Consider the following 25,532-nt stretch of genomic DNA (forward strand, 5'->3'; position numbering starts at 1 on the left):
GCCTAAAACTTCTAACAGGATCCAAGGGCAAGAAGGCTCGGGTTCCACCGATATGCCTAATACCTTATTAGCCCTAGAAATCCAAAAGGGAAAACTGGAACAGATTGTATCTGTCAGACACCCTTGTGGACAAATTATACAATTTTCAATTATTATGGATACTGGAGACGATGTCATCATTATACCTCGTCATAAATGGAATGGTCACTAGCCATTGCTCATGGCAAATGTTGAAGTCATGTGTTTAAAAGGTATCCCAACAACCTGGGTTAGCAAAGAGCCAGTGCAATTAGCTTTTAACTACAGCAAATCAATCACTGTAAGACCGTACATGTTAACCCTTCCAGTTGCTCTATTGGGCTGATATGCCTTAAGTCAACTAGGAGCAAAACTTGTTACCGTTCCTTCTTTGTAGTGGCTCCTAGTCAGCAACCAACCCTCAAATTAAAATGGAAAACACATAATCCAATATGGGTGGAACAATGGTCGTTCAGACACGATAGGCTGCAAGTCGTTAAGACCCTAATACAGAAACAATAGCAACTGGGTCACACCTTGCTAGCCACCCACCCCTACCCCCACCCCCAGAAAAGGGAGGATTTTCTGGTAAGTCTCTTGCTATCCAAAGCTCTGCTCTGATTTAAAGTTACAGTGATAATTTCTTCATTTCTGATTGCAATGTCCTTAAGAGATTTGTTATTTAGAGTTTTGCTAAGTTTTCCTGGTAAGCATAATGAATGCTAAGCATTTGGTATTTATAGATACCTAGTACATAGTAATTGTAGTAAGGTGTAAGTACTTAGTAATGAGTTCACATTGTAAGATTTCTTTTGATTCGAACCTTCTTAGTTGTGTGCCATGGCATTTCAAAGGAGCTCCATGTAATATAGTTAAAACGTGTAGTAAATAGGTATTCATTTAAAAAAGTATTCCTTAGCTAAGGTAATGTCTTTATATTTCCTTCTTAGACATAGACTAGAAAAAATACAAAAATGCAAAAAAAAAAAAAAAGGTAAACAAAAAGGTAACATGTGCAAAGAAAAAAAAATGTAAATGTAGAAATATGCAACAAAAGCACAAAAACTCTGGATACAAAACATAGAGTACTAAATAACAGAATAGTAATAAAAAAGAAGAGCAACAATAAAAATAAAATATTAAAAAACAAATATGACACACTGAAAAATCATAAAGATTACTAACACAGAATAGCTATTAACAAAAAACATAAGAATTGTTAGCAAAAAATGAAAATGAAGATTATCAAGACTACTAGATTAAAACAAACAAAAAATTATACAAAGAAAAAGTTGAGAAGATTAAAATGAAAAATGATAATAAAAAAAGAATTGATAGAAAAGAAGGTTAAAAAAAATAAAAAAGTAAAAATTAAAATTAAAATGGGAAATAGATTAAATAAAACAAACATGCAAAATAAAAAATAATTACAATAAAGAATATAAGATAAAAAATAAAATATTAAACGCTAGATTCGGCCAGCCCAGCTGAAGTGCTTCTATGCGAATGCGCGCAGCTTGGGCAATAAACAGGATGAGTTAAGTGCCACTGTGCTGCTGGGATGCCACGACATAGTGGCTGTTACTGAAACTTGGTGGGATGAATCCCATGACTGGGATGTAGGCATAGATGGATATAAACTCTTTAGGAAGGATAGGCAGGGAAGGAGAGGAGGAGGTGTTGCCCTCTATGTCAATAGCCAGTTGGAATCATTGGAGCTCCAACTGGGGAGGGATGATGAGCTAGTTGAGAGTGTATGGGTCAAAATTAAAGGCAGGACAGGGGAAGAAGATATTACTGTGGGGGTCTCCTACAGGCCACCTGACCAGCAGATCCAAGCAGATGAGGCCCTCCATAGGCAAATAGAAGCAGCTTCCAGGTCACAAGCCCTGGTCCTCATGGGTGATTTCAACCACCCGGACATCTGCTGGAGGGACAACACAGCAAGGCACCAGCAATCCAGGATGTTCCTGGACTGCATAGAAGACAACTTCCTCCTCCAAATGGTGGAGGAACCAACAAGAAATGGTGCTATGCTGGACCTTGTTCTCACCAACAGGGAAGGGCTGGTAAGCAATGTGAGGCTCATAGACGGCCTTGGCTGCAGTGACCATGAAGCAGTTGAATTTAACATCCTCAGGGCAATCAGGAGGAAGTATTCCAAGCTCATGACCCTAGACTTTAGGCGTGCAGATTTTGATCGCTTCAGGGATCTGCTAGCCAAAGTGTCCTGGGACAAAGCCCTGGAGGGAAGAGGGACCCAGGACAGCTGGTCAGTATTCAAGGACCACCTCCTCTGTGTCCAGGAGCTCTGTGTACCAACAAAGAGAAAAGCAGGTAAGAATGCTAGGAGGCCTGCCTGGATGGGCAAGGAGCTACTGGACACACTATTACTTAAAAGGAAACTCTACAGGAAGTGGAGGGAAGGACAGGTAGAACAGGGGGAATACAAGGAAGCTGCCCGAGCAGCAAGAGTCCTGGTCAGGAAAGCCAAAGCAGAGTTTGAGCTGAATCTAGCCAGGGAGATTAAAGGGAATACTAAGAACTTTTACAGGTATATTAATGGGAAGAAGAAGACTAGGGAAGGTGTGGGCCCCCTCAGAAAGGAAAATGGTGACATGGTCACCTGTGATGAGGAAAAGGCTGAGGTACTTAATAACTTCTTTACCTCAGTCTTCACTGCAAGGGCCTCTAGCCACACTCCTGATGTTATGGAAGTCAAAGCCAGGGACGGGGAGGAAGAACTGCCCATTGTAAGTGCAGATCAGGTTCGTGATCATCTGAAGAACCTGAAAGTGTTCAAGTCCATGGGACCCGACGGGTTACACCCACGGGTACTGAGAGAACTGGCAGATGAGGTTGCTAAACCCCTCTCTATTATATTTCAAAAGTCCTGGCAGTCTGGTGAAGTCCCCACAGACTGGAAAAGGGGAAACATTGCCCCCATCTTCAAAAAGGGCAAGAAGGAGGAACCAGGGAACTACAGGCCAGTCAGTCTCACCTCTGTGCCTGGAAAGATCATGGAACAGATCCTCCTGGAGTCACTACTCGCTCAAAAGAATAGTGAAGAGGTGATTGGGAACAGTCAGCATGGCTTTGCCAAGGGCAAATCCTGCCTGACCAACCTGGTGGCCTTCTATGAGCAGGTGACAAAATTAATAGATGAGGGGCGAGCAACTGATGTCGTTTACCTGGACCTGAGCAAAGCCTTTGACACTGTCCCACACCACATCCTGGTGTCCAAACTGGTGACACATGGGTTTGATTGGTGGACCACTAGATGGATAAGGAACTGGCTTGATGGCCGCAGCCAAAGAGTGGCTGTCAATGGCTCCATGTCCCAGTGGAGGCCAGTGACAAGTGGAGTCCCTCAGGGATCAGTCCTGGGACCTATCTTATTCAACATCTTTGTGGGGGACATGGACAGTGGCATTGAGTGCACCCTCAGTAAGTTTGCTGATGACACCAAGCTGTGTGGTGCAGCAGACACGCTGGAGGGAAGGGAGGCCATCCAGAGGGACCTTGACAGGCTGGAGAGGTGGGCACAGGCCAACCTCATGAAGTTCAATAAGAGCAAGTGCAGGGTCCTGCATCTGGGTCGAGGCAATCCCAGGCACAAATACAGGCTGGGCAGTGACTGGCTGGAGGATAGCCCTGAGGAGAGAGACTTGGGGGTGCTGGTGGACAAAAAGCTCAACATGAGCTCTCAGTGTGCACTTGCAGCCCGCAAAGCCAATCAGATCCTGGGCTGCATCAGGAGAAGTGTGGCTAGCAGGTCAAGGGAGGTGATCCTCCCCCTCTACTCAGCCCTGGTGAGACCCCACCTGGAGTACTGTGTCCAGTTCTGGAGCCCCTATTACAAGAGGGATGTGGAGGTGCTGGAACGTGTCCAGAGAAGGGCCACGAGGATGATCAGAGGGCTGGAGCACCTCTCCTATGAGGACAGACTGAAGGAGTTGGGGCTGTTCAGTCTGCAGAAGAGAAGGCTCCGAGGTGACCTAATTGTCGCCTTCCAGTATCTGAAGGGGGCCTACAGGAAGGCTGGGGAAGGACTTCTCAGGATATCAGGTAGTGATAGGACTAGGGGGAATGGAATGAAGCTGGAGGTGGGGAGATTCAGGCTGGATGTGAGGAGGAGGTTCTTCACCATGAGAGTGGTGAAACCCTGGAATGGGTTGTCCAGGGAGGTGGTCGAGGCCCCGTCCCTGGGGGTGTTTAAGAGCAGGCTGGATGAGGCTCTGTCCAGCCTGATCTAGTGTGGGGTGTCCCTGCCCATGGCAGGGGGGTTGGAACTAGATGATCCTTGTGGTCCCTTCCAACCCTGAATGAAACTATGAAACTATGAAACTATGAAACTAAGATAAAAAGAAAAAAAGAAATTACAAAAATAAAAGAAATTAAAAGAAAAAATTTATTAGAATAACAAAATAAAATACAGATTAAAAAATTACAATAACAAAATAAAAATTATAATAAAGAAGGTAAAAAAGTAATAAATTAAAAATGACAAAAAGTAAGTTAAAAATAATAATAAGAAAAATTTAAAAAAGAAAGAAAAATTAAAATACAAAATAACAAAAATTAATTGAATAAAATTATATCAAAATTAGATTAAAATTAACAAACAAAAAAGTTAACAAAAAATAAAAAGTGCAGATAAAAAAATATAATAAAATGCAATGAAGAAAAAACAACATTAAAACAGTATAGAAATAAATTTAAAAACAAAAATTGAAATTAATTAAAGATTAAACAAAGAACTAGATTAAAAGTCAAAATATTAAGCACATCAAAATAATAAATTCACAATAGAAAGCAATAACTAAAAATGAAATAAAATAACAAAATGAAACAAAAAATAAATAATAAAAGAGATACTGGATGGCCACGATCAGGTCACCTCGAGCCTTCTTTTCTGCTAACTGCAATCATCGCAATAAACAATGGTGGAAGAATCAAGAACATGAGGACACCGCATTTCCAATGCAGTTGAACATCGATCACAATAACTGCTATGATCACCTGGGATCAAACAGCATCACTCAGAGGAATGTACCACAGCATCATGTGAATTAGGACTGAATATTGTGGTTGCTTGATAACTTTATATTCTGTCTTGTTAACTAAGTGTGCCTCTGAATGTAGACATCCTAGAGGATGCAGTTTCATCTTTACATTTTTCTTAGTAGTGATTATTAACAAAAAAAAACCACAACAAAAAAGGGGGAAAAGAGAGAATACCCCATAGCAAAAAATTAGCTCATGGCAACCCTAGAAATGCTGTAACCCTAGAAACATCAACCCTAGAAATGCTGTAACCCTAGAGACATTAACCCTAGAAAGTGTTGTAACCCTAGAAACATCAACTTTGCAATGTGCTGTAACCCTCTCACCACAAGACCGCACGAACACGGCACAGCTGTCATGAAAATGACAATCAGCAAACCTGCTTAGCACTGACCTCAACGACTGTCACGATAAACCAAGATGTCAACAGAAAGCATCTAACTTATAACTGACTGTCGTGACTGCTTAACTGTTGTGTGAACATTAAGAGATCAGAATTACTAGGATGAGCAAAAACACATTATTATGTGTAATTTTATATTGGGCAAAGCAATGAAGCTCTTTTTGCTCTTGCTGCTTGCCTGCAAGTTTTCTGTCTGAAGCTAGAGCCTGGCCAGGTCTACCTTTACAGATTAAAGAAATCTTGCTACCATTAAACAATTCATGATTTTTGACCATCCTAGGGAAAATAAAGATGCAACATAATCCTAAAGCAGATTGCAAAAGACAGTGCTAAGGATTGCATTTGTGCCTCAATCTCTTTGTGCAATGCATTCAGGCATAATCAAGTCTTCTCTGTCAATAAGAGGAGTGAAACGTAAAGATTGGAACTGTTAAGATCTAAGTTCTTCTTTACAATGTTTGTTATCTTTGACCATTGTGGCCGGTTGACGTTGCCCCCTTAAGAAAGGGAATATGGTGGACGGAAGTTGGTAAACGGAAGGAATAGTCTAAACTATTTCATTGGTAAAGTGGGAGGAAGCACCTTCTGAGCTGGGACTATACTGGGTTTCTCCAGCACCTTATCTTCAGTCTTGCTTCCGCCTTTTCTTCGTGCAGCAGCTCTGCCTGTGCTGGGCTTTCTGCCAAGGCCTCGGCCTTGAAGACCAGATAACAGCCGGTATTAACTCCTTTCCAATTAACACAAACTGCTTCTAACCTTTTTTTCCTCTCTTTTCTTTCTCTTTCCATCCCACTCTGGGGAAAGGGGGGGAGAGAGGGGAGAGCGGAGGTGGGGAACCCCCTCTGTCCAGGGGGTCACTCTCATTTCTGTGTTACTCTGTTGTATATCTTTGTATATATTGTAGATATTGTAAATTTGTAAATAATCCCCTGCATTCCCTACGTTGCTTTGTAAATATAGCTCCACTGCTTTGCTAATTCAGCTTGTGAGGTTTTTTTTTCCTTTCCCTTCAACTTTTTTTCCCTTTTACTTTACAAGGGGGAAGGGAGGAGGCTTCTCAGCCTTATCCTTCCAAAACCCACCACAACCATGTATTATGCCAACTCTGTTAGAGCATTGTAACTTGTTCAACTTAAGCTTTGTGCCTTGTATGGGTTACATCAGTCTGTTAGATATGCTGCACTACAGAACTCTTGCTTTTGCTACACAGCTTAGCCTTACCTTGCTTGCTTCTGTGTTCGCAGTAGCATCTTGTATGGGATGAGAACAACTCCCATGACCAGATTGCTCACAAAAACAAAAAGGGGGATTTGTGGCAATGCCAGCGACGAGTAGTGTGAGCAATCTGGCAGTGCAGGCCTAGAGCCTGACATGGTGGTAGGCCATGCTCAGCATAAATGCAGAGTCAGCTAGCAGTGGAGCAAAACAGTGCTGTGCCTGCAGCATGTAACTAAAACGAGACACTGGTAGCTATAAACATGGAAAGTTATCTTGGGACAACAGGACATGCACCTGCATCAACAACCTCGTTGTGTTATTAGTAGTTGGACCAATAATCTGTAATAGTGCAATGTGTGGTCACTCATAGGGAACCAATGGAGCTATGCCAACAGGGCACTCCGAGTTTATGTAAGTTGTAGCAGTTGCCTTGCTACGCACTTCTGCCTTTCCTGTCTCCTGTTCTTCCTTACTTTACTGTGCTATACTTGCACTACAGGCCTGCTCCATAGGCCTGCACCATCAGCCTGCAACACTGGAACAATAAAGGAACAATACTCGATCACATTGGTCAGCCGTATTGATTCCAATCTCCGTTGTCTACACCGAACATTTTTGTACAATGTGGGGTAGAAAAGAATGCTTGGATTCAAATAAGGTGCTCACAAAGACTTGATTTTTTACAGTATGTTATGAGATACTATGGAAACATTTTTCTAAGTAGCTTCAGAGGTATATTATGGATGAAACTTACGCTACGAGGACTCATGCAAACCTTATGATACTGCTGATGAAAATCGACTTGTTCTTAAGAGTCTTGAGTATGAGTTTTGTATTCTCTCCGCTGAATGAGTGCTGAATTTTGAGTGTCATGCTGAGATGTGGATGTGTGCTTCCTGTATTTTGAAGACTTTGTACATAGTGCTTGTGGCTTCCTCCTACAAGTCTTAGGAGCTACCTAGGCAGTTCTGCACCACCTTTTCCTGTCTCTTCTCTACTAGTTATGTGTAGCCTTCGTTTCACTCTTTTTTTTATCCCTTTTTCTCTCCTTGTAAGAAAATTTGTATTCCGTTCTTTTACTTTACAAGGGAAAAACAGTAAAGAATCTTTTTATCACTCTCACTGTGTCCTTCTGAGAGGAAAAATGGCTGGGCTGAAGTTATATGGACTTTGGAAATAACCTTAATAGATCTTAGGGATGTTTAGGTGACTGGTTAGAAGAAGAAATTGCATGCTTGTTTGGAAAGAGAAAATGAATCTTTCTGAATATCTCTCAAGGGTGGAATGGGGAGAAATTCTATTTCCTTCACTGAAAATGTAAAAGAGAGGGCTGAAGTAAAATTTTTTTTTTTTTTTTACTGGAAGGCTAGTACTGAGTGAGCTGTACTAAACTTCATCTTCATTGCACTTGGCAGTACTAAATTAATAAAGAAAAAGAGATGTTATTCACTCATGAATGCTTTAGTCAGATTTCAGAGATTACATTTTAAATATCTGAGGTATAGCTTGTATTCTTAGTCAGAAATTGGCAACAGTGTTAAGGTATGATAGGCTTGTACATTAGTATTAGCTAGACTGGGATTTAATTCTTAGTGTTGTTAACTTAAATGACACTTAAAATGTGAAGTGCCAACCTGCTGAGGTTTTCAATATTTTCTTCTGAAGTTCCCTTAAGCTGACTTGCTGTTTGCTGAGGCAGCATTGCCTGCTTTGCCAAAGGACCAAGTAATCTCTATAGATAACAATACTTAGGAGGTAAATTTGAATGTTAATGGTTGTCCAGCATCTAAATTTAACAGCAAGAGAATTGCTGACTACAAGTAAATGTTTAACCTTTTTTAAGATTTATGAAGTATACCACTGATTGTTTATTTTAATGGGTTATATATTTTGGCTATACATCTGTAAGTCCTTTAACAGCCTTGTTCTTTCTTCTCTGCACATGGAAATTGATTGGAGAGAGAGAGAGTTTCCATTAGTAGGCATGTATAATTTCTTGGCAAACTACAGTAGAGATTGCAGTACTACAGCTGCTTAAGAAAATAACTGGAGAATACTTAGGACATTTTTTTACTAATTCTTAATTGGCTTAAAAGAACACCCTAATAATGCTCTTCTTTTCATTTAAAAATGCATTTTGAGCTTAGACTTAAGTAGTGTTCTCAATAGTTGGAAACCAGTTTACAAAAGTGAGCAAATTATTTGGTCAGCATTGTTTCTGTGGCATAGATGGAACTTAAACCAGGCTAAAACACAAAATAAAAACACCTTTAAAAAAAGCCCAACTCCAACCCCAAGCAAGCAAACATACCCTGAAAGAATATTATTATCCTTCCATGATACCTCCCACAATGTGCTATGGAAACACTATTAAAACTTAACTGTATGGGCTGTTAGTAACTTTTCTCTACATCATTTACATTGGGGTATTTTCAAAGAGGGGAGACACTAGCTTAAAAAATATTCACTGCAAGCTTGGACAGTCTAACATTACTGTAGGATGAATCATCATTAAGAATTTTTAAAAAGTGAACTGCACTAACAAAATGGGGGTTTATGAACAATATAATTTAAGGGTATCAGTACTCTGCTGTTTTACAGTGAAGATTAGACTGTGTGAGAACCGAATGATCTTTCTGAAAACACAGGACTTGTGTTGTATCAGCCAAGGGAGAGTCTTCCTTTAGGCTTTCTCTCTTACCTCCATGGACTGGGATTCCAGACAGCTGGTTGTAGCAGTAAAGACTGAAGCAAAGAAGATATTCAGTAACTCTACCTTATCTGTGATCTCTCTCTCTCTCACTAGGGCACCCAGCTCATTCAGGAATAGGCCCACATTTTTCTGTCTTCCTTTTCTTGCTGTTGTACTTGAAGCCCTTTTAATCTTTTGCATCCTTTGCCAGGTTTATTTCTAAGTGAGCCTTGGCCTTCACCATTGTGTCCCTGTGTACACTGGCAGAGCTCCTATACTCCTCCAAAGTGGCCAGTCCTTTTCTCCACATACTGTAAACTTCCTTTTTCCATTTGAGCTTTTCCATTTACTGTACAAAAATGTGATGCAGAAAGTCATGTTTCCAAAGATTTATTCATGTTATGGTAGTGTTAGTTCTTTATGCAGATTGTTTTTACTCTTCCATGCCATGATTGATAGTTTACCTCTATTCCAACTTCCAGCATAGTGGGTTTTTTAAGTGTAAAGCATGTTAAATTCTCAGTATAGAAGATTGTGATACTTTTTTTTCCTCAAATAGAAAGAGTTTTGTGGAATTTTTTCGTTTGTTTAAATATTCCTCAGTGTGTGGTTGTGTGTGTTTTTCTTTCTCTGTTCTTATTCTGGCAATATTTGACAGGATGGAGTTTTCAAGATGAATCTTTCTCCTGATGGAGCTCTTCTGGCCGCTATTCATTTCTCAGGAAAACCGACAATCTGGTTGTGCTGGGTTGAGGCAGCCCCCTTCCCCACCACTGGCAACAACAAACACTCAGACAAAGGGATTGCAAAAGTGATGGAAAGTTTAAATAGAAAGCAGTGAACATTTACAGAAAGCCAAAAGCGCAGTGACAAAGAAAGATCCAAAAACAGACCCAGAGAGATCCCATCCCCACCTGAGGGTACACCCAAGACCCCCAGGGCTCCTTCTTCCCCCTCCCACTGCTAGGCTAGTCTCAGCTGGCCAGATCTGAGACTGCCCATCCCCCCATGGCCTTGGGCCTAGCCAGGCCCAAAGCCAGGAGACATCTCCCCCAGTTACCGGCTGACGGAGGAGGAAGAAAAGAGGAGGTGCTAGACTTTGCACTGCATCTTATAGTGCTGCAAAGAATTGTGGTAGGAAATACTACATAATTTCCTGTGTCCACCCCTCTGGGCTGGACTTCTGGACACAGGAAGTAAACATTGCAGGGGGGCACCCAGCTCAAACTGCAACACTGGTCTATTCCATCTCTCAGACAACAAGGAGAATGGGACCAAACTGATCAAGTAAGAAGGGTGCAGATGTTTAGAAACTTACTGTATATTTTGTCATTCTCTTGAGATTTGCTTTTCTAGGAGATAAAGGTAGTTCAGATAACTGGTTTTAGTTACAGTCAACTCACCTTTTGAGTCAACTCCATATATTTGAAGTGTCCTATATTTAATTTTACAGTAATCTTTCATGTTTTGGCCAAGAGCCTTAAAACTGAAAAATTAAGAAAAGGACTTGGTTGTTTTGCAGAGAATTTTTCATGAGGTATTTTGGTGCTAAGTGGGTGACACTGGTAGAGGTAGACTGAAATGCATTTTAAAAATAGAGGCCTATATAGATAACTCTGAATGGGTAAAACTAAATTCTGCCAGGTGCCTAATCTGTTAAACTATTTCTCCTTCAAAATTTACCCTAGCTTCTTCCAGATAATGCTCCAGGGTAGTTTGTTCATCAAATTGTTACTAGTAAGTTGCATGCTTTCTACAGGAGCTGTTTGCAAAACTAAGCAGAGGAACATGAGTTAAGAATTGCCAATTAAAGCAGTATCCTAAGCTGCTGCTCAGGACCACTACACCGAGGAAAGAGGAGGACTGTTCTGGAGATTCTTGATTTATAGACTTGCAGTTCTGTGTATAGATGTGACCGTTTGAGGCTGTCCCTTTAAGAAAGGGGACATTGTGGTTGAATGTTTGTAAACGAAAGACAGATCTAAACTAATTTCATTGGTAGATTGGGAGAAAGCACCTTTTGAACTGGGAGTACAGCAGTTTTCTGGTCAGTCCTGCGCTTTCCTTCTTCCCCTTTGCAGCTTGCAGCTTTCTGGGCTTTCGGCCAGACTTGACCTTGAAGCTGATAAAAAGCGTGAGGCCTCTACTAACAAATTCCGCTTAAATTAACAGTTTCTCTTTTTCTCTCTTTCTAACCCTCTCTGGGGAAAGGGGGAGAGAAGGGGGAGCAGGGGTGGGGAGCCCTCCTCATCAGAGGAGGGAAATCTCATTTCTGTGTCACTCTGTTGTATATTTCTGTATATATTGTAAATACTGTAAATTCTGTATATATTTCCCTGCGTTCCCTAAACTGCTTTGTAAATATATAGCACACACTCCTTCGCTAATCCGGCTGTGTGGTTTTTTTCTTTTCCCTTTCGATTTTCTTCCCTTTACTTACAGGGGGGGGAGAAGGCCCGGCCTTTCCCCCAACCCTACGACAATAGATATGGAAAGAAAACACTTCGTAGGCTTCAGATGGCTGTAGAGCCTTTATTTCAGAAATCTTTATGATTACTAGTATTTCTGTTTTCTAACATGGTGTTTTAGGAATCCAGAAATCTGTTTTTCTATGACTGTCTGGAAAAAAGCTGTATATTTTACATTCAGGAAAAGTTTGAATTTATGGGGAACTTCTTCATTGAAAAATGAGTGTGTCAGCAATAAAGTAAATAGATTGTGTTACAAATATTTACTTGCTTATGAAGTTTTCTCTTTTTTAGCCAGGTTATGATGAGATCAACCCAGACTGGAAACTCTCTAGTGAAAAAAGAAAGAAAATAAAAGGTATGTGGTACAGTTAGATCATTATTTTATACCATTGTGTAGCTAAAAGTATTTACACCAACATACAAAGACCTGAAATGGCTTCAATAAATCTCAGAATCATTGCAAAATTATATGTGGGTTTGAGCTAGAACTGTTCAACTAATTCTCTTTTAAGTGAATGCACTTTCTGAAGTTAACAGCATATTTTTGCAGACAGTGTCTGCTTCTAGAAGTGATAACACTGGATGTTTATGTTGCTACCAAGGATTAGTGTGCAGAAAGCTCTGCCTTATACTTGCTCTTGTAGAAACAAATCTTGTCTTCTGCAATGGAGTACTGTAAGTGAACTGTTTGTAAGTAAATTAAAAGAATAAAAAAAAAGTCACATCTGCAGTGAGGAGCAAACAAGACAGGTGACCTAAACCTGACCAATAAGGTATTTAATTCCATGTATGCCATATTCAGTATAAAGCTGAGGGACTACAAGGGTCAAGTTCACTTCTTCAGTGCCTGGCATTGAACTGATCTGTGTCTTAGCGCTGTTTGGTAAAAGAAGTTTTGTTTTGTTTCAATTTGTTTGTGTATTGGAGAGGTGGGAAATGACATTGTAGTTAAAAAAATGAGCTAACTTAATGGTGAACATTTTGTCCCAACATCTATTTTCCATAATCGAGACAGTCTTAAAAATGGCACAGTTTTCATGTGTAGTAAGTCTTTGTTTTGTTTGTTTGATCTTAACAACCTCATCTTTTAAGCTATTTCAAGAACTTTGTTCATAATTGTAACTGCCTGGAAAGATTTAAAGCAGATATCAAATATCTAAAACTTGTCATATTTTGTGCAAGTAAATCAGCTTATTGTGAATTCTCTCTCCAAATAATATAAAAGAGTAATTGCTTCCTCAACAGCTTTATTAAATGCAAAACTGATTTTGTAAAATATGTTTGTTCTAAAATACAAAACTCAAGGGTGTACGTATATATAGACATAATAAAAGCTTGTTATATTAGGGCATCAGATGAAGACTTCTAATAATTCAAGTAATTCCTTATCTGTCTGGTGTTTAAGTCTGTATTTGTAATAATATTGCATTGTTATTTATTTGTTCATTTGTTTTAGATAAGGAATCCTACTACTCATTGATAGATGTAAATTGGTGGGCAGATAATTCTGTCATCCTGGCTCGCTGCTCTGGTGCATTGACTGTGTCATCAGTCAAGGCGTTAACAAATTTGCTGGGAAAGACATGTGAATGGTTTGAGAGTTCTCCTCAGGTTACTTCAGCTCATGATAGAGGATTTCTCAGTCTGGAGATGAGGAATATGCACAAGCAGATACCTTTTCAGAATACAGTAGAGAGTTTGTTTTTTTACGTGTAATCCTAAGGGTGTTGTGTGTGTGGTTTAGGGAAAAAAAAGTTGTTTTTCTCTTAGTATTAAGTGTTTCCTTCTCTCTATGTAGGTGTTGCAGGAAAATTCTGAACTTGCTGCAACTTAACTGTCTTAGTAAAAACTTCATTGTCAAATAAATTGTGGAGAATAGAAGCAAAACTCCTAGAAGGCTGAATCTGAATGAGAGGAATCTTAGTGCAAAAAGCATTTTGTGTCAACAGATTTCACTGCTTTGTATGTTAGTGGATTTTGAGAATGCTTCAAGCATCCCTCTCCCATTTTGAAACAGATGCCTTTTAGAGAGGGATTACATTTAAAAGAAATGAAAAAACAATTCAAATAAAGACAAAGCCATGTAAGATAGATGTTTTTGATCATCTTTAGTAGGTATGTAGGGTGGAGTAGAGCATAATAGAATTACCCATATTGACCTTAAGGATGTTGTCTGAGATGACATTTGCATTAAACAGAAAACATTAGTTTGAATAGTTTACTGCAGTGTTTTTAACTCTTAACTATATAACAGCATATGGAGATGTCTTTCATCAATGCAGACAGGACAGAGCTATGGAGACATATAGTGTAACAGCAGGTTCCTATTAAGAAGCCTTCACTTTTGCTTCAGTAAGGAAGGAATGAGGCCTCAGATGTAGGAGGTAGTCAAGGTTTGTGGATCATATTAAGTCAAGAAATGAAGTGCTTAAAGGATGAGGGTAGGAAAGATGTCTGAAATTTGAAGTGCTGTGAGTGGAGATGTACTCAATTCTCAAACTAGTTGAGGTGTATTAGGTGGATGCTTCATACTTGTATTTTCTATGCAGTGTGAGATAAAACTTGTTCCGAAAAGATTACACTTGGAGAGCAGGCCTGGTGATGAAGATGAGGGAGAAGATGACTCTGATTCAGATCGGGAAACTTCTGCTAAGGACAGATACTTCAGCTACCTAAAGCAAGGCCTGTACTTTGTGACAGAAATGGAACGATTTGCTCCTCCACAGAAACGTCCACGTACTATTACAAAGATTTTCCGCCTTATCAGTTTTAGATCCACAACTCCAGAGGAGCTGTACCAGAGAAAAGTAAGTGTAGAAAGGAGGTCATACCTCCCTTAATCAATTTTATTTAGAAAAAAACTTTTCATTTTTTAAAATTCTTGCTATGTTAACAGATGGATTTAAGCATAGATTTTTAAGGGTCTCTTAATTGAGAGTGTACTGTCTTACCTAATGTGGTGGGTTGAATTTTCCCCCCAGCATTAACTTTTAGCCAGACCAACTCAGACACAAATGAAGCTGTATTTACAAGCAAAAACTACACTCTATAATGGAATGCAATGAACATGTACAAAATACACAGTATTTACAATATAATACAGATACTTGAAATTAGCAAACAACACGAAAACCCCCCTGGTCAAAAGACGCGGGAAGTCATTTCACTGCCCCCACAAGCCCTCCTGTCCCAGAAAGGGAAAGGAGTTGAGAGAAAGAAGTGGGTTAGACTTACCTGAGGCCAGCCAGAAGCACGTTATCTCTCTCTTGAGCAAAGCAAAACAGGCAAGATCAGCAGAGAAGAGGAAAAGGAATGGGAAAATGTGGAGAATTGTTGTGATACAGCTGCTCATATCCCAGATGTTTATCCAATGAATTTGTTTAGAATAATCTTTTGTTTTCCTTTTTACACCCAATGGTGATTTATTTATATTTCTCTATTTTTCTGCTCAAAATCTGTAACTACATTTTAAAGGCATAGCCTAAAACCGCCACACCTAATTAAAGGGATCACTGTTTAAAGCTAACAATATAATAATTTAAATGAGATGATGTTTGTCACTGGGGAGACACTGTGCATCATTAGATTGGCCAGACTTGGAAGTCTGCTCATGTGAGTGTTTACAAATATTGGAAGACTTGGATGGAAATAATTTAGCTTGCTGTTGGCCAGGGTTAACTTCTACTCTGATGTGAATGTAGCTTACCTGTATGTTTTTTTCTGGCATACATACAAATTAGGTCTGTGACTTGTTCTTACCAAACAGATACTTCTTCATTTTTAAGTCCAATCTAGGCAGTGCTTTGTTTACGACATTTCAATTGTTCTGATAGGAAACTAGTCCACACTGTAACTGTCAGTGTTTCCAGAGAATGCTAATGTCATACTGGTTACCTAAATAACTTGTTCATTTTTCTTGAGGAAAAAATCTCATTTTTTACAGGTGTCCATTAAATCTTAGTCTCACTTATCTATAACTTGAGACATTCTCTTTTCTATCTGCCTAAGCATACCCATAGTAATTATCTCTCTGCATGTTTCAACACACATAATTTGTAATTGGTAGTTTAGTATGGATATCAGCTGACTTTGATTTTTTATGTGTTTGCTTTTTTAGATTGATAATGAAGAATATGGGGAAGCTTTGTCTTTGGCTCAAGCATATGGCCTTGATTCTGATCTTGTGTATCAAAGACAGTGGAGGAAGTCAGCTGTTAATGTTGCTTCAATTCAAGACTACTTGGTGGGTTTGTTTTTTGTGACTCTTAGGCTTTCTTATCAGTGTGGCTACATTAGCTTTACAGAAATTGAATTCTCAGTTGTGTTCTAATTTGTGCAACAGAAATTGGTGGCAATTTGGAGAGCTGTCCTGCAAATTCCATTTCATGTCATCTGAAAGAAAGTGATCTAGTTAAATTAACTGAGGGCCTGATTTGGAGACTTTGGAAGTTAATGGAATAGTTTCCTTTCAAGTATCTTTTAATTTCTCTGAATAACAGCTTGCTTCCTCTGGTGTAATCTCTCCTCACCACACAGCCATAGATTGTTGTCTAGCAAATGAATAATAATAATTTGGAATATAAAGCATTTAAATAAATTTAAAATATTTTAGAACATTAAGTGGGAAGATGATGTTGGTATTGGTAGCTATGTAACAAAATTTGAATAATAAAATTTGCAGTAAGCTTTGCTACCTGTAACTGGAGTTTTTCAGTATAATCAAACATGAAGATTTGTGACATGAAGAAAGACTTCAAACTCAGCAAACAGATGTTGTCAAAGCTGCACAACCTAAGGGTGTTATAGGGTAAAGTCCTGTAATATCACAGGAAATACCATCTAAGTTTTTGGTGTTTTGGTTTTTTTTTACCAAGTCAGGTATTAATTGAATATCAAACAAGATTTTTACAAGTAGCCATTCTTCGTGTGTTATGGAATCTTAGCTGAAGATCAGCAGATAAGGCCAATAATTTTGTGACCATGTGTGTTTTTTTTCTGTCATGCAATCCTGCTGGTATGTGAAGACATTGGTAATGAAAATTACTCCAGTGCTATCATGGTCTATACATGGCTTATAAAAACTTTTTATTGTAGCTCCAAACTGTCATGTTTTGTTTAGTGTGAGGAGGAGTAGCACTAATTAGGGAATACAAATAACAACTTCTGTTTTCATTGTTGTAAAAGTTCCTCTAAATCATTTGACATTTCTGTGTCTTTTTCTACACTCTGTATTCTGTTTTAGGTTGGGATTTTTTGCTTTCTTGCCTCTTTTGTTTCACATTGTCAGTTATTAGATAACTGCAGTTTCCTAAGTGAAAGAAACACATTGGAAATTTATAATTAATCTCTGGTTTCATTGCTTTGGATTGATGTAATATTGTGTCTATGCTGTTGTTCTTGGACAGAGCAAAATTAAGAAGCGTTCATGGGTTCTTCATGAGTTCTTGGAAAGAGTTCCAGAGAATGTGGATGCTGCTAAGAAGCTACTTCAATATGGCTTGAAAGGCACAGACCTGAAGGCTCTTGTGGCCATAGGAAAAGGAGAAGATGGTGGCAGGTTTGGGAAGAAGTTTTTCTGTTTGTTTGTTTTCTTTTAAGAGAGTGATGTATGAAATCTTTTCTAATAATTCTAATCAATCACTAACAGAAACATTAAGGTGCTTTTGCAAGACTTAAAGAAAGGTAATGTTTTGCATCAAGTTATTCTAAAGCTACCTAAAAGGTGCCTACTCTAATTTTACCTTTATAAAAGGTAAAACCTCAGTTAATTCTATTTACTGCATATTCCCTGTTCTCTGGATTCCTTTCATTTTCTTCACCACAGAAAACTTCTGATGTCACTATTTCTCTTAGATTGTTTCTCTTGCTTCTTCTCGAAGCTACAACTATCCCTGTAATTGTATTTTGTTGTATGTCTTAATTGTTGTAATGATCTTCTGTTGTTCAAATGGGGAAAAAAAGCAAAGCAAGTGGTCAGTGAGCAAATACATGCAGAGACAATTCTGTTCAGTATTCAGTTCCTGGTGGTAGAAGAGGCTGTTTTTAAATTCTACAGTAAATTGTTAGCATTGTATGCTGTAGAACTGCAGCCAGTCCCAGTGCTGCCATCATAGCTATATGGTTGGTGGTTTAGGTTTTTTTGTTTGTTTTTTTTAGGGAAGGGGTGGAAACAAGATGCTTCTTTTTGTCTTCTGATGAATTCCTGCTGGTTTATATAATAGCAAGGCTCAGTATTCTCTTTTTTCTATAGAAGCTTGGATTCTTTAGTTAAGACATAAATGGAAATCTGTGTTAGTGTGTTTATTCAAAGATTAGTTCATCATATCTTTGTTTGCATTTTTGTTTTGTTTTTTTAATCAGAATTGATTATATTGGTGGTTTTGTCTTTCAGATTTATCTTACCGGGGAGGTGGACATTGAAATTCTCCCTATGAAGACTTTTTGTCACCAAATGAAGAAAGGGATACCAGAAAAGAAAAAGAAGCCAAGAAACACCAAGAACTTCTATCATTAGTAAACTTCTCAGAATAAATGAAACATTAGGACATGTTTTTTTGGGGGGGGGGTTGTTGTATGGTGGTAGGGTTTTTTGTTGTTTTTGTTTTGTTATGTTTTCCTTTTCAGAGTTACAGGTTTGTTACAACTACACGGTTGCAAGAAAATAATTAATGTGGGTTATTACTAATAGCAACATAGTTTAAACTTTGATTGGCATTATACCATGTCAGAGTTCTCTGTTTACTTAATTTCTTGGTATATTCAAGTTAACAAAGTAATGAAAATGTGCAAATGTTTTCTTCACAGGCTGACACTGGAACAAAAGGAGCTCTGCCATAGCAGATTGAAGCTGTTAAGTTACATTGATTGCCTTGAAACCTATGAGGTGAGAAAACTCAGTTACTGGAAACAGTTCTTAATGCACAGATATTCCTGCAACATTTTTGTCACATCATCATATCTTTTTTGTTTTTGTTATTATTTATTGTAGTGTTAATGTTTATAGTCTTTTTGAGACACTATGGTCTGTTAATTTGGAAAAGTATGCTGATTTCTGTTTAAGCTACCATGTTTTTCCTGCTTTACTATTGCAAATGGCCACCTTCTAGTGCTGAGAGATGTAGCTGGGTAGGAACCTCCTTTGAACATACTGTGTCTGTGTGGAATTAAGTTATGCAACAGTATGGGATGCTGAGTTGGTGCAGAATTACTAGTATTTTACTCTGCCAGTCTCATTAGCAATGTCTATTTATATTAAGTACTGAATATTTCCTCCACAAGCTTGCCAAAGTGAAAGGTTTTGGAAAGTGAAACTACATTTTTTTTTAATTTTAACTTTGCAGTTGCAAAGGTCATATAATGACTTTGATAACATCTCTTTGTAGCTTATGTTTTCAGAACCCTAATTAAGGTAAGGCAGAGAGTTGTCTCAGAATATCAATGAAAAATGCCTGTGTTTGGTTTCTTTTTTTAACCTGAAATAAAAAACAGTATCATGCCTTTCCACATATATCTCACACATAGTCATCTGAAGAAAAAGAAGCATTTAAACCTGGCTGTCGAGGGTTGAGGAGAGGGATAATGGAGATAATAGAATCTATTGGGATGTGTACATCCAGTGGCCTGGCACTTCACAATTTCAGAAGTACAGGGCCTTGGTTGACACAGGAGCTCAGTGCACCATAATACCATCAAATTATCAGGGATCAGAGTCTATAACTATTCTGGGAGTCACTGGTGGATCTCAAGAGTTAAGTAAGGTAGAGGTTAATATAAGTTTAACTGGTAAACAATGGAGGAAGCATACAGTTGTGACCGGACCTGATGCACCTTGTATTCTGGGAATTGACTTTCTGAGAGAAGGGCATTTCAAAGACCCTAGAGGTTACAAATGGGCTTTTGGAGTAGCTTCTGTAGAAATTGATGGACAAAAACTAAAGCTGTCTGCTAGACCTGAGCTTTCTGATGAATCTGCAGTTGTGGGACAACATAAGATACAGGACATTAAATTGCTGGTTGCTTCTCAGACTGTGCATCACAGACAATACAGAACCAACCGTGACTCTTTATTGCCCATTCAGAATCTTATTCGTCAGTTGGAGAGTCAGAAAGTCGTCAGCAAAACTCATTCACCTTTCAACAGTCCAGTGTGGCCTGTGAGGAAGCAGAATGGAGACTGGCGTCTGACAGTAGACTACCGAGCCCTAAATGAAGTGACGCCACCTATGAGTGCAGCAGTACCAGACATGATGGAGCTACAGTATGAGCTGGAATCCAAAGAGGCCAAATGGTATGCTACCATACACATTGCTAATGCATTTTTCTCTATTCCCATAGCAGAGGAATGCAGGCCTCAGTTTGCTTTCACCTGGAGAGGAATTCAGTATACTTTCAACAGATTGCCAATGGGCTGGATCCATAGCTCAAGAATCTGTCATGCAGTAATCCACGATGCTCTGGTGAATGGTGGTGCTCCAGAACACATCCAGTTCGTCTATGATATCATCGTCTGGTATAAAACTGCTGAAGAAGTCTTCGAGAAAGGTAAAAAAATCATTGACATTCTTCTGAATGCAGGTTTTGCCATCAAGCGAGAAAAGGTGAAAGGACCTACCACAGAGATTCAGTTTCTGGGAGTGCGGTGGCAGAATGGACGCCGACACATTCCAGTGGATGTGGTAAATAGAGTCTCTACCATGGCAAATCCACAAACAAGCAAGAAACCCTACGTTTCTTGGGGATAGTGGGATTTTGGAGACTGCACATTCCTGGATACAGTCAGATTGTGAAACCTCTGTATGATGTGACTCGAAAGAGAAACAATTTCCACTGGGGACCTGAACAACAAGCAGCCTTTGACCAGATAAAGCAAGAGGTAGTTCAAGCAATGGGTCTGGGACCTGTCCGAGATGGTCCAGACATTAAGAACATTTTGTACACGTCTGCAAGTGACAATGGTCCAACCTGGTGCTTGTGGCAAAAGCTCCAGGTGAGACACGTGGACGGCCTCTTGGTTTCTGGAGTCGACATTACAGAGGTTCAGAGGCTAATTATACTCCAACAGAGAAAGAGATTTTAACTGCCTATGAAGGAGTAAAAGCAAAGTAAAAGTTTTTGAATTGGATGTTCAAAGGCAAAGGCTCCACACCATATCATGCCACAGACTCAACATGGTCTAAGTGGATGGCTCTGATAACACAGAGAGCTCGAATGGGAAATCTTGAAAGGCCTGGTCTAGTGGAGGTGATATCAAATTGGCCTGAGGGTACCAACTGTGCTAAACCTCCACAGGAGAAAGTAACTCATGCTGAGGACGCTCCTCCTTACAATGACCTTTCTCATGATGAAAAGAAATATGCTTTGTTCATGGACGGTTCCTGTTGTCTTGTTGGAGACAAGCTAAGGTGGAAGTCTGCAGTGTGGAGTCCAACATGCCGAGCTGCAGAGGCGAAGGATGGAGAAGGAGAATCCAGCCAGTTCGCAGAAGTAATAGCTGTCCAGCTAGCTCTCGACATGGATGAACGTGAGAGATGGCCAAAGCTTTATCTCTACACCGACTCATGGATGGTAGCCAATGCTCTATGGGGCTGGCTAAAGAACTGGAAGAAGAGTGGTTGGCAGAGGAAAGGAAAACCCATTTGGGCAGCCGACCTGTGGCAGGACATTGCTGATCGAATCGAGAGAATTCCAGTGAAAGTGAGACACATCGATGCTCACATTCCCAAGAGCAAAGCTACTGAGGAACAGCAACACAACCATCAGGCAGATCTAGCTGCAAGAGTTTCTCAAGTAGACATGGACTCTAATCTTGATCTCAACTGGAAACACCGAGGTGAGATATTCTTAGCTCGGTGGGCTCATGATTCGTCAGGACATCAAGGCAGAGATGCAACATACCAATGGGCTCGTGACAGATCCATAGACATTTCCATGGATGCTATCGCACAAGTCATCCATGACTGTGATATTTGTTCTGCTATTAAACAGGCAAAGCGAATTAAGCCCTTGTGGTATGGTGACAGATGGTTGATGTGGTTTGAGCCTTAACTGAGAGTTAAAACCTCAAATAGGGAAAAGGCTGAGAATCTCTTCCCCACTCCCCCCCACCTCCTCCCTCCAAACAGGGAGAGGAGTAAAAAAAAAGGGTAAGGAGCAAATCCACTAAGCAACAATCTGGAGTCAGCTTAGAAGTAGAGAGGCAAATAATTTTTTTTTCCTCAAATTATATATATAACAATAACAGGGAAAAAAAAAAAAAAAAAAGTTCACAAGGGCAAGGAACAAGAAGGAGGGGGACAGAAAAAAAAAATACAAAACCTGTCTTTCTCTGAGGAGGTGCAGAGGCAGCAGGGAAAAGGATCAGGTCCGGCCATGTGGCTGAGGAGCAGGAGGGCGGCTGCAGTAGCTCTCATCCAGCAGAGGGAGGAGCCAAAAAGGAGATCCAACAGCTATGATGTCCTGCTTTTTATACCCTAGCTGGGCGGGGAGGGGGGAGTGGAACAGACTCAGCTTTCCCAGGGGGAAACGCCCTTCAGGGAGTGTAAAGTACCCGCAAGCCCTCCCCCCTGCTTTCTTCTTTTGTTTTCAGAAAAAGGCGTTAACCCACCACAATGGTCCAAGTACAAGTATGGTGAAGCCTGGCAGATTGACTACATCACTCTACCACATTCCCGTTCTGGTAAGCAATACGTGCTTACTATGGTGGAGGCAAACACTGGATGGTTGGAAACTTATCCAGTTCCACATGCAACTGCACGCAACACCATTCTCAGTCTGGAGAGAGATCCTGTGGAGACACGGGCCTCCTGAGAGGATTTAGTCAGACAACAGAACTCATTTCAAGAACAAACTTGTAAAGAACTGGGCAAAAGAGCACAATATTGAGGGGATTTTTCATATTCCCTACTATGCACCAGCTGCAGGGAAGATTGAATGCTACAATGGTTTGTTGAAGACCACTTTTAAAGCGATGGGGGTGTTGTGGTGAAGGCACATTATGCCCAGATACTGAATCTTGTCCCAGCATGTGGGCAAGTTCCCCCTCCTCCAGGAGGAAGACAAAAGCCAAGGCATTAGCCAGGATTGCACGCACCCAGCGCATGCAGTGCTCGTGCTGACACCAAGTATGGGCATAATTCTTGGTTCACGCTTTCTATAGGCTGAAGCCAGTTGTTTATGAGAGTGCCCATTGGTCAAGCCTAGCCTCGAGGAATCTATAAGTATCACCCCACTTGGTAAACAAGTTGCCCCCTCATTCACTTTGTCTCTGTGCTTGCTCGAGAGAGTAACTCTCGAGCTGCAGTCTTTGCCATTGAGCTTATAGTTGTTAGCTTCTGTTATACATGCACGCATACTGGGAGCGTCTGCATAGTGAAGAAGCCCAGAGGGAGGACCTTCACTGTTTCTGAGGAATCCAGCATCGCCACAGCCAGTCGTACCGACCGGGAGAGCCCACCGTGCCACCGGAGGACTGGACCAACCCCCAAGGGTAAGATCTGCCCAGTTACCGGGGAGAAGGGACTTGATCGATATCGAGTCCACATATGCCTAGCCCTGCCGTAGCAGGAGAGGAGCCGCCAAGTGCCGCTCTGAGCCCTGTGAATCCCAGGGAAGACTAAAGCATTGTTCGTTCCTATACTGCACTGAACCGAGGACCACTCTGAGAGTCCCGCTGCTCCTTTAAGCTCAGTAAACGAGAATCCGCCGCCTAACGCAGCCGCATTCTCTCCCCGAGTCTGTTTGCATCAGCCCCGAGAACTGCCGTGGTTGGGCTGACCCCCGTAGCTTTGCCTGCTGCCGCGTCGTCTGAGCCCACCTACCGGCCACCATCGTCCCGCCCTGCCATGCGAGCCGACTTTTGAGGGCCGATCCCACGGACCGACCCCGACCAGGACCGATCCCTGTTGTCTAAAGGGAATTGAATATCTTCCACGTGCTTTCCACCCACTAGCACTCAGTTCAAAGTATCCACGTCTAGCAGAGTAAGCGCTGACGCATAGAAAGATTGTAATATTGCTGTGTATAGCCAGAAGCCGCCTGTGTCCCGCCGAGTCTCCATCTAGTGGTCAAGCGGCGGAACTGCACCCTTCATTATATAAATATAGAAAGGGTTTATAGATAGTTCAGTTAAGTTATAATCATAATACTAAGCCACTTGTGGAATCTATTTCATGAACATGCACTAGAACATGTATATAAGTTGGTGATTCATCAATTATTCATAGTTTGATAATTAATATAAATAATATTTTCATAATTCATATTTCATATTCATAAATTTAATAACCCCTTCACCACAGGGGTGGATCTTTGAAAAACTGGGAAAAACATTTAGCACAAGCAACCTGGCTGGTAAATAGTAGAGGTTCAGTGAACCAAGCTGAACCTGCACATTCAGATTTGCTACAGAAAGTAGAAGGTGTTAGAGTTCCTGTTGTTAGAGAAAAGAATCTGCTAGGTAAAACTGGGTATTTTCGCCCTCAGGAGAGGCTAAACCTTTCCGAGGGGTGGTTTCAGCTGAAGGTCCGGGTCACACTTATTGGGTAATGCAAGACAATGGTGAAATTCAGTGTATTCCACAAAGAAATTTAACTTTAGCTGAAAGAGTTTAATTTCAGACTGTTGTGCAGCTACATCGCATCCAAAGGAAGAATCAACAAGAAATCTACAGTGCGAGAACCCTGAGAACCCTAAGAGCCCTGAGTCAACTAAGAGACCCTGAGAATCCCTGTTTTCCTTTTCTTTGCTTCGTCGGCGAAGAGATAAACTGTTTTCCATTTTTCTCATTTTCTGATTTTCTTGGACTTTTGAATCATCTACATCTGAGTATAGCTGGAGTGGACTATGAACTTTACTTACGAACTGTAAATATTGTCTTGGATTGGATGGACAGTATGAACAGCCAATGAAATTGTTTAGAAGGGGTGGACTGTGACCGTTTGGGGCTGTGCCTTTAAGAAAAGGACAGTACTGGGGCACTCTGGCTGAATGTTTTGTATACAAAAGACAGGTCTAAACGAATTTCATTGGTAGATTGGTAGAATGCAACTTTAAGTTTTGAGTGCGACTGAGACTTTCCTCAGTTCACTCTTCCCTCCTCCTTTCCAGCTCGTCTGCTTCTAGGCTCTCTGCCAGACTGACCTTGGACAGATAAGTGTGTGGCCTACTAACACTTTGCTTTAATTTATAACTGCTTTTATTAACAATTGCTCTTTTTCTCTCTTTCTAACCCTCTTTGGGGAAAAAAGGGGGGGAAGGGGGTACAGGGGGGGAACCCTCCTCAGCAGAGGAGGGAATTTCGTCCCTGTGTTATCGTATTTGTTTTTACTTTGATGTATATTTCTGTGTATATATTGTAAATACTGTAAATTGTGTATATATATCCTGCATTCCCTAAAAATTGCTTGTAAATATAGCATTTCCCTTTTTGTTTCTCCATCTGGCTAGCTGTGGTTTTTATTTCTTTTTCTCTTTGTGGGGGGAGAAGGCTGGGCCTCTCTCTCTAACCCTCCACAGCTCTGCTATGTTTGATCACTTAAAGAAAAAGTTTTAAATGGATGTACTTTTATTTCCCTCCCTCCTTCCCCCCGCCCCACCTGAATGCAGTTTTCATTGTTTTTTTGTTTGGTTGTTTATGGTTGTTTCTGTTTGGTGGAGGTTTTTGAGG

At 40.3% G+C, this 25,532-nt stretch overlaps 1 protein-coding gene across 6 annotated transcripts in view; it reads left to right on the forward strand.

Annotated features, from left to right (window-relative positions):
- NBAS (NBAS subunit of NRZ tethering complex) overlaps nucleotides 1-25,089 on the forward strand; it is a 36,816-nt gene extending 11,727 nt beyond the window's left edge. The window contains exons 2-9 of one of the 6 annotated variants that reach the window (XR_010987867.1): nucleotides 12,161-12,224; nucleotides 13,326-13,517; nucleotides 14,417-14,676; nucleotides 15,987-16,112; nucleotides 17,275-17,426; nucleotides 18,261-18,382; nucleotides 18,674-18,752; nucleotides 22,455-25,089. Coding sequence is in view for 2 of the 6 variants with exons in the window: in XM_068143014.1 (XP_067999115.1) it covers nucleotides 20,990-21,698; nucleotides 22,455-22,675 (930 nt within the window). In the remaining 4 variants the exon portion in view is untranslated. The other 5 variants (XR_010987869.1, XR_010987868.1, XR_010987871.1 and 2 more) reach the window with 5 other exon arrangements.
- The last annotated feature ends 443 nt before the right edge of the window (nucleotides 25,090-25,532 follow it).

This window comes from Melanerpes formicivorus, unplaced genomic scaffold, assembly GCF_026170545.1.
Source record: "Melanerpes formicivorus ecotype bairdi unplaced genomic scaffold, bMelFor1.0.p_v2 SCAF_9, whole genome shotgun sequence".
Taxonomy (NCBI): domain Eukaryota; kingdom Metazoa; phylum Chordata; class Aves; order Piciformes; family Picidae; genus Melanerpes; species Melanerpes formicivorus.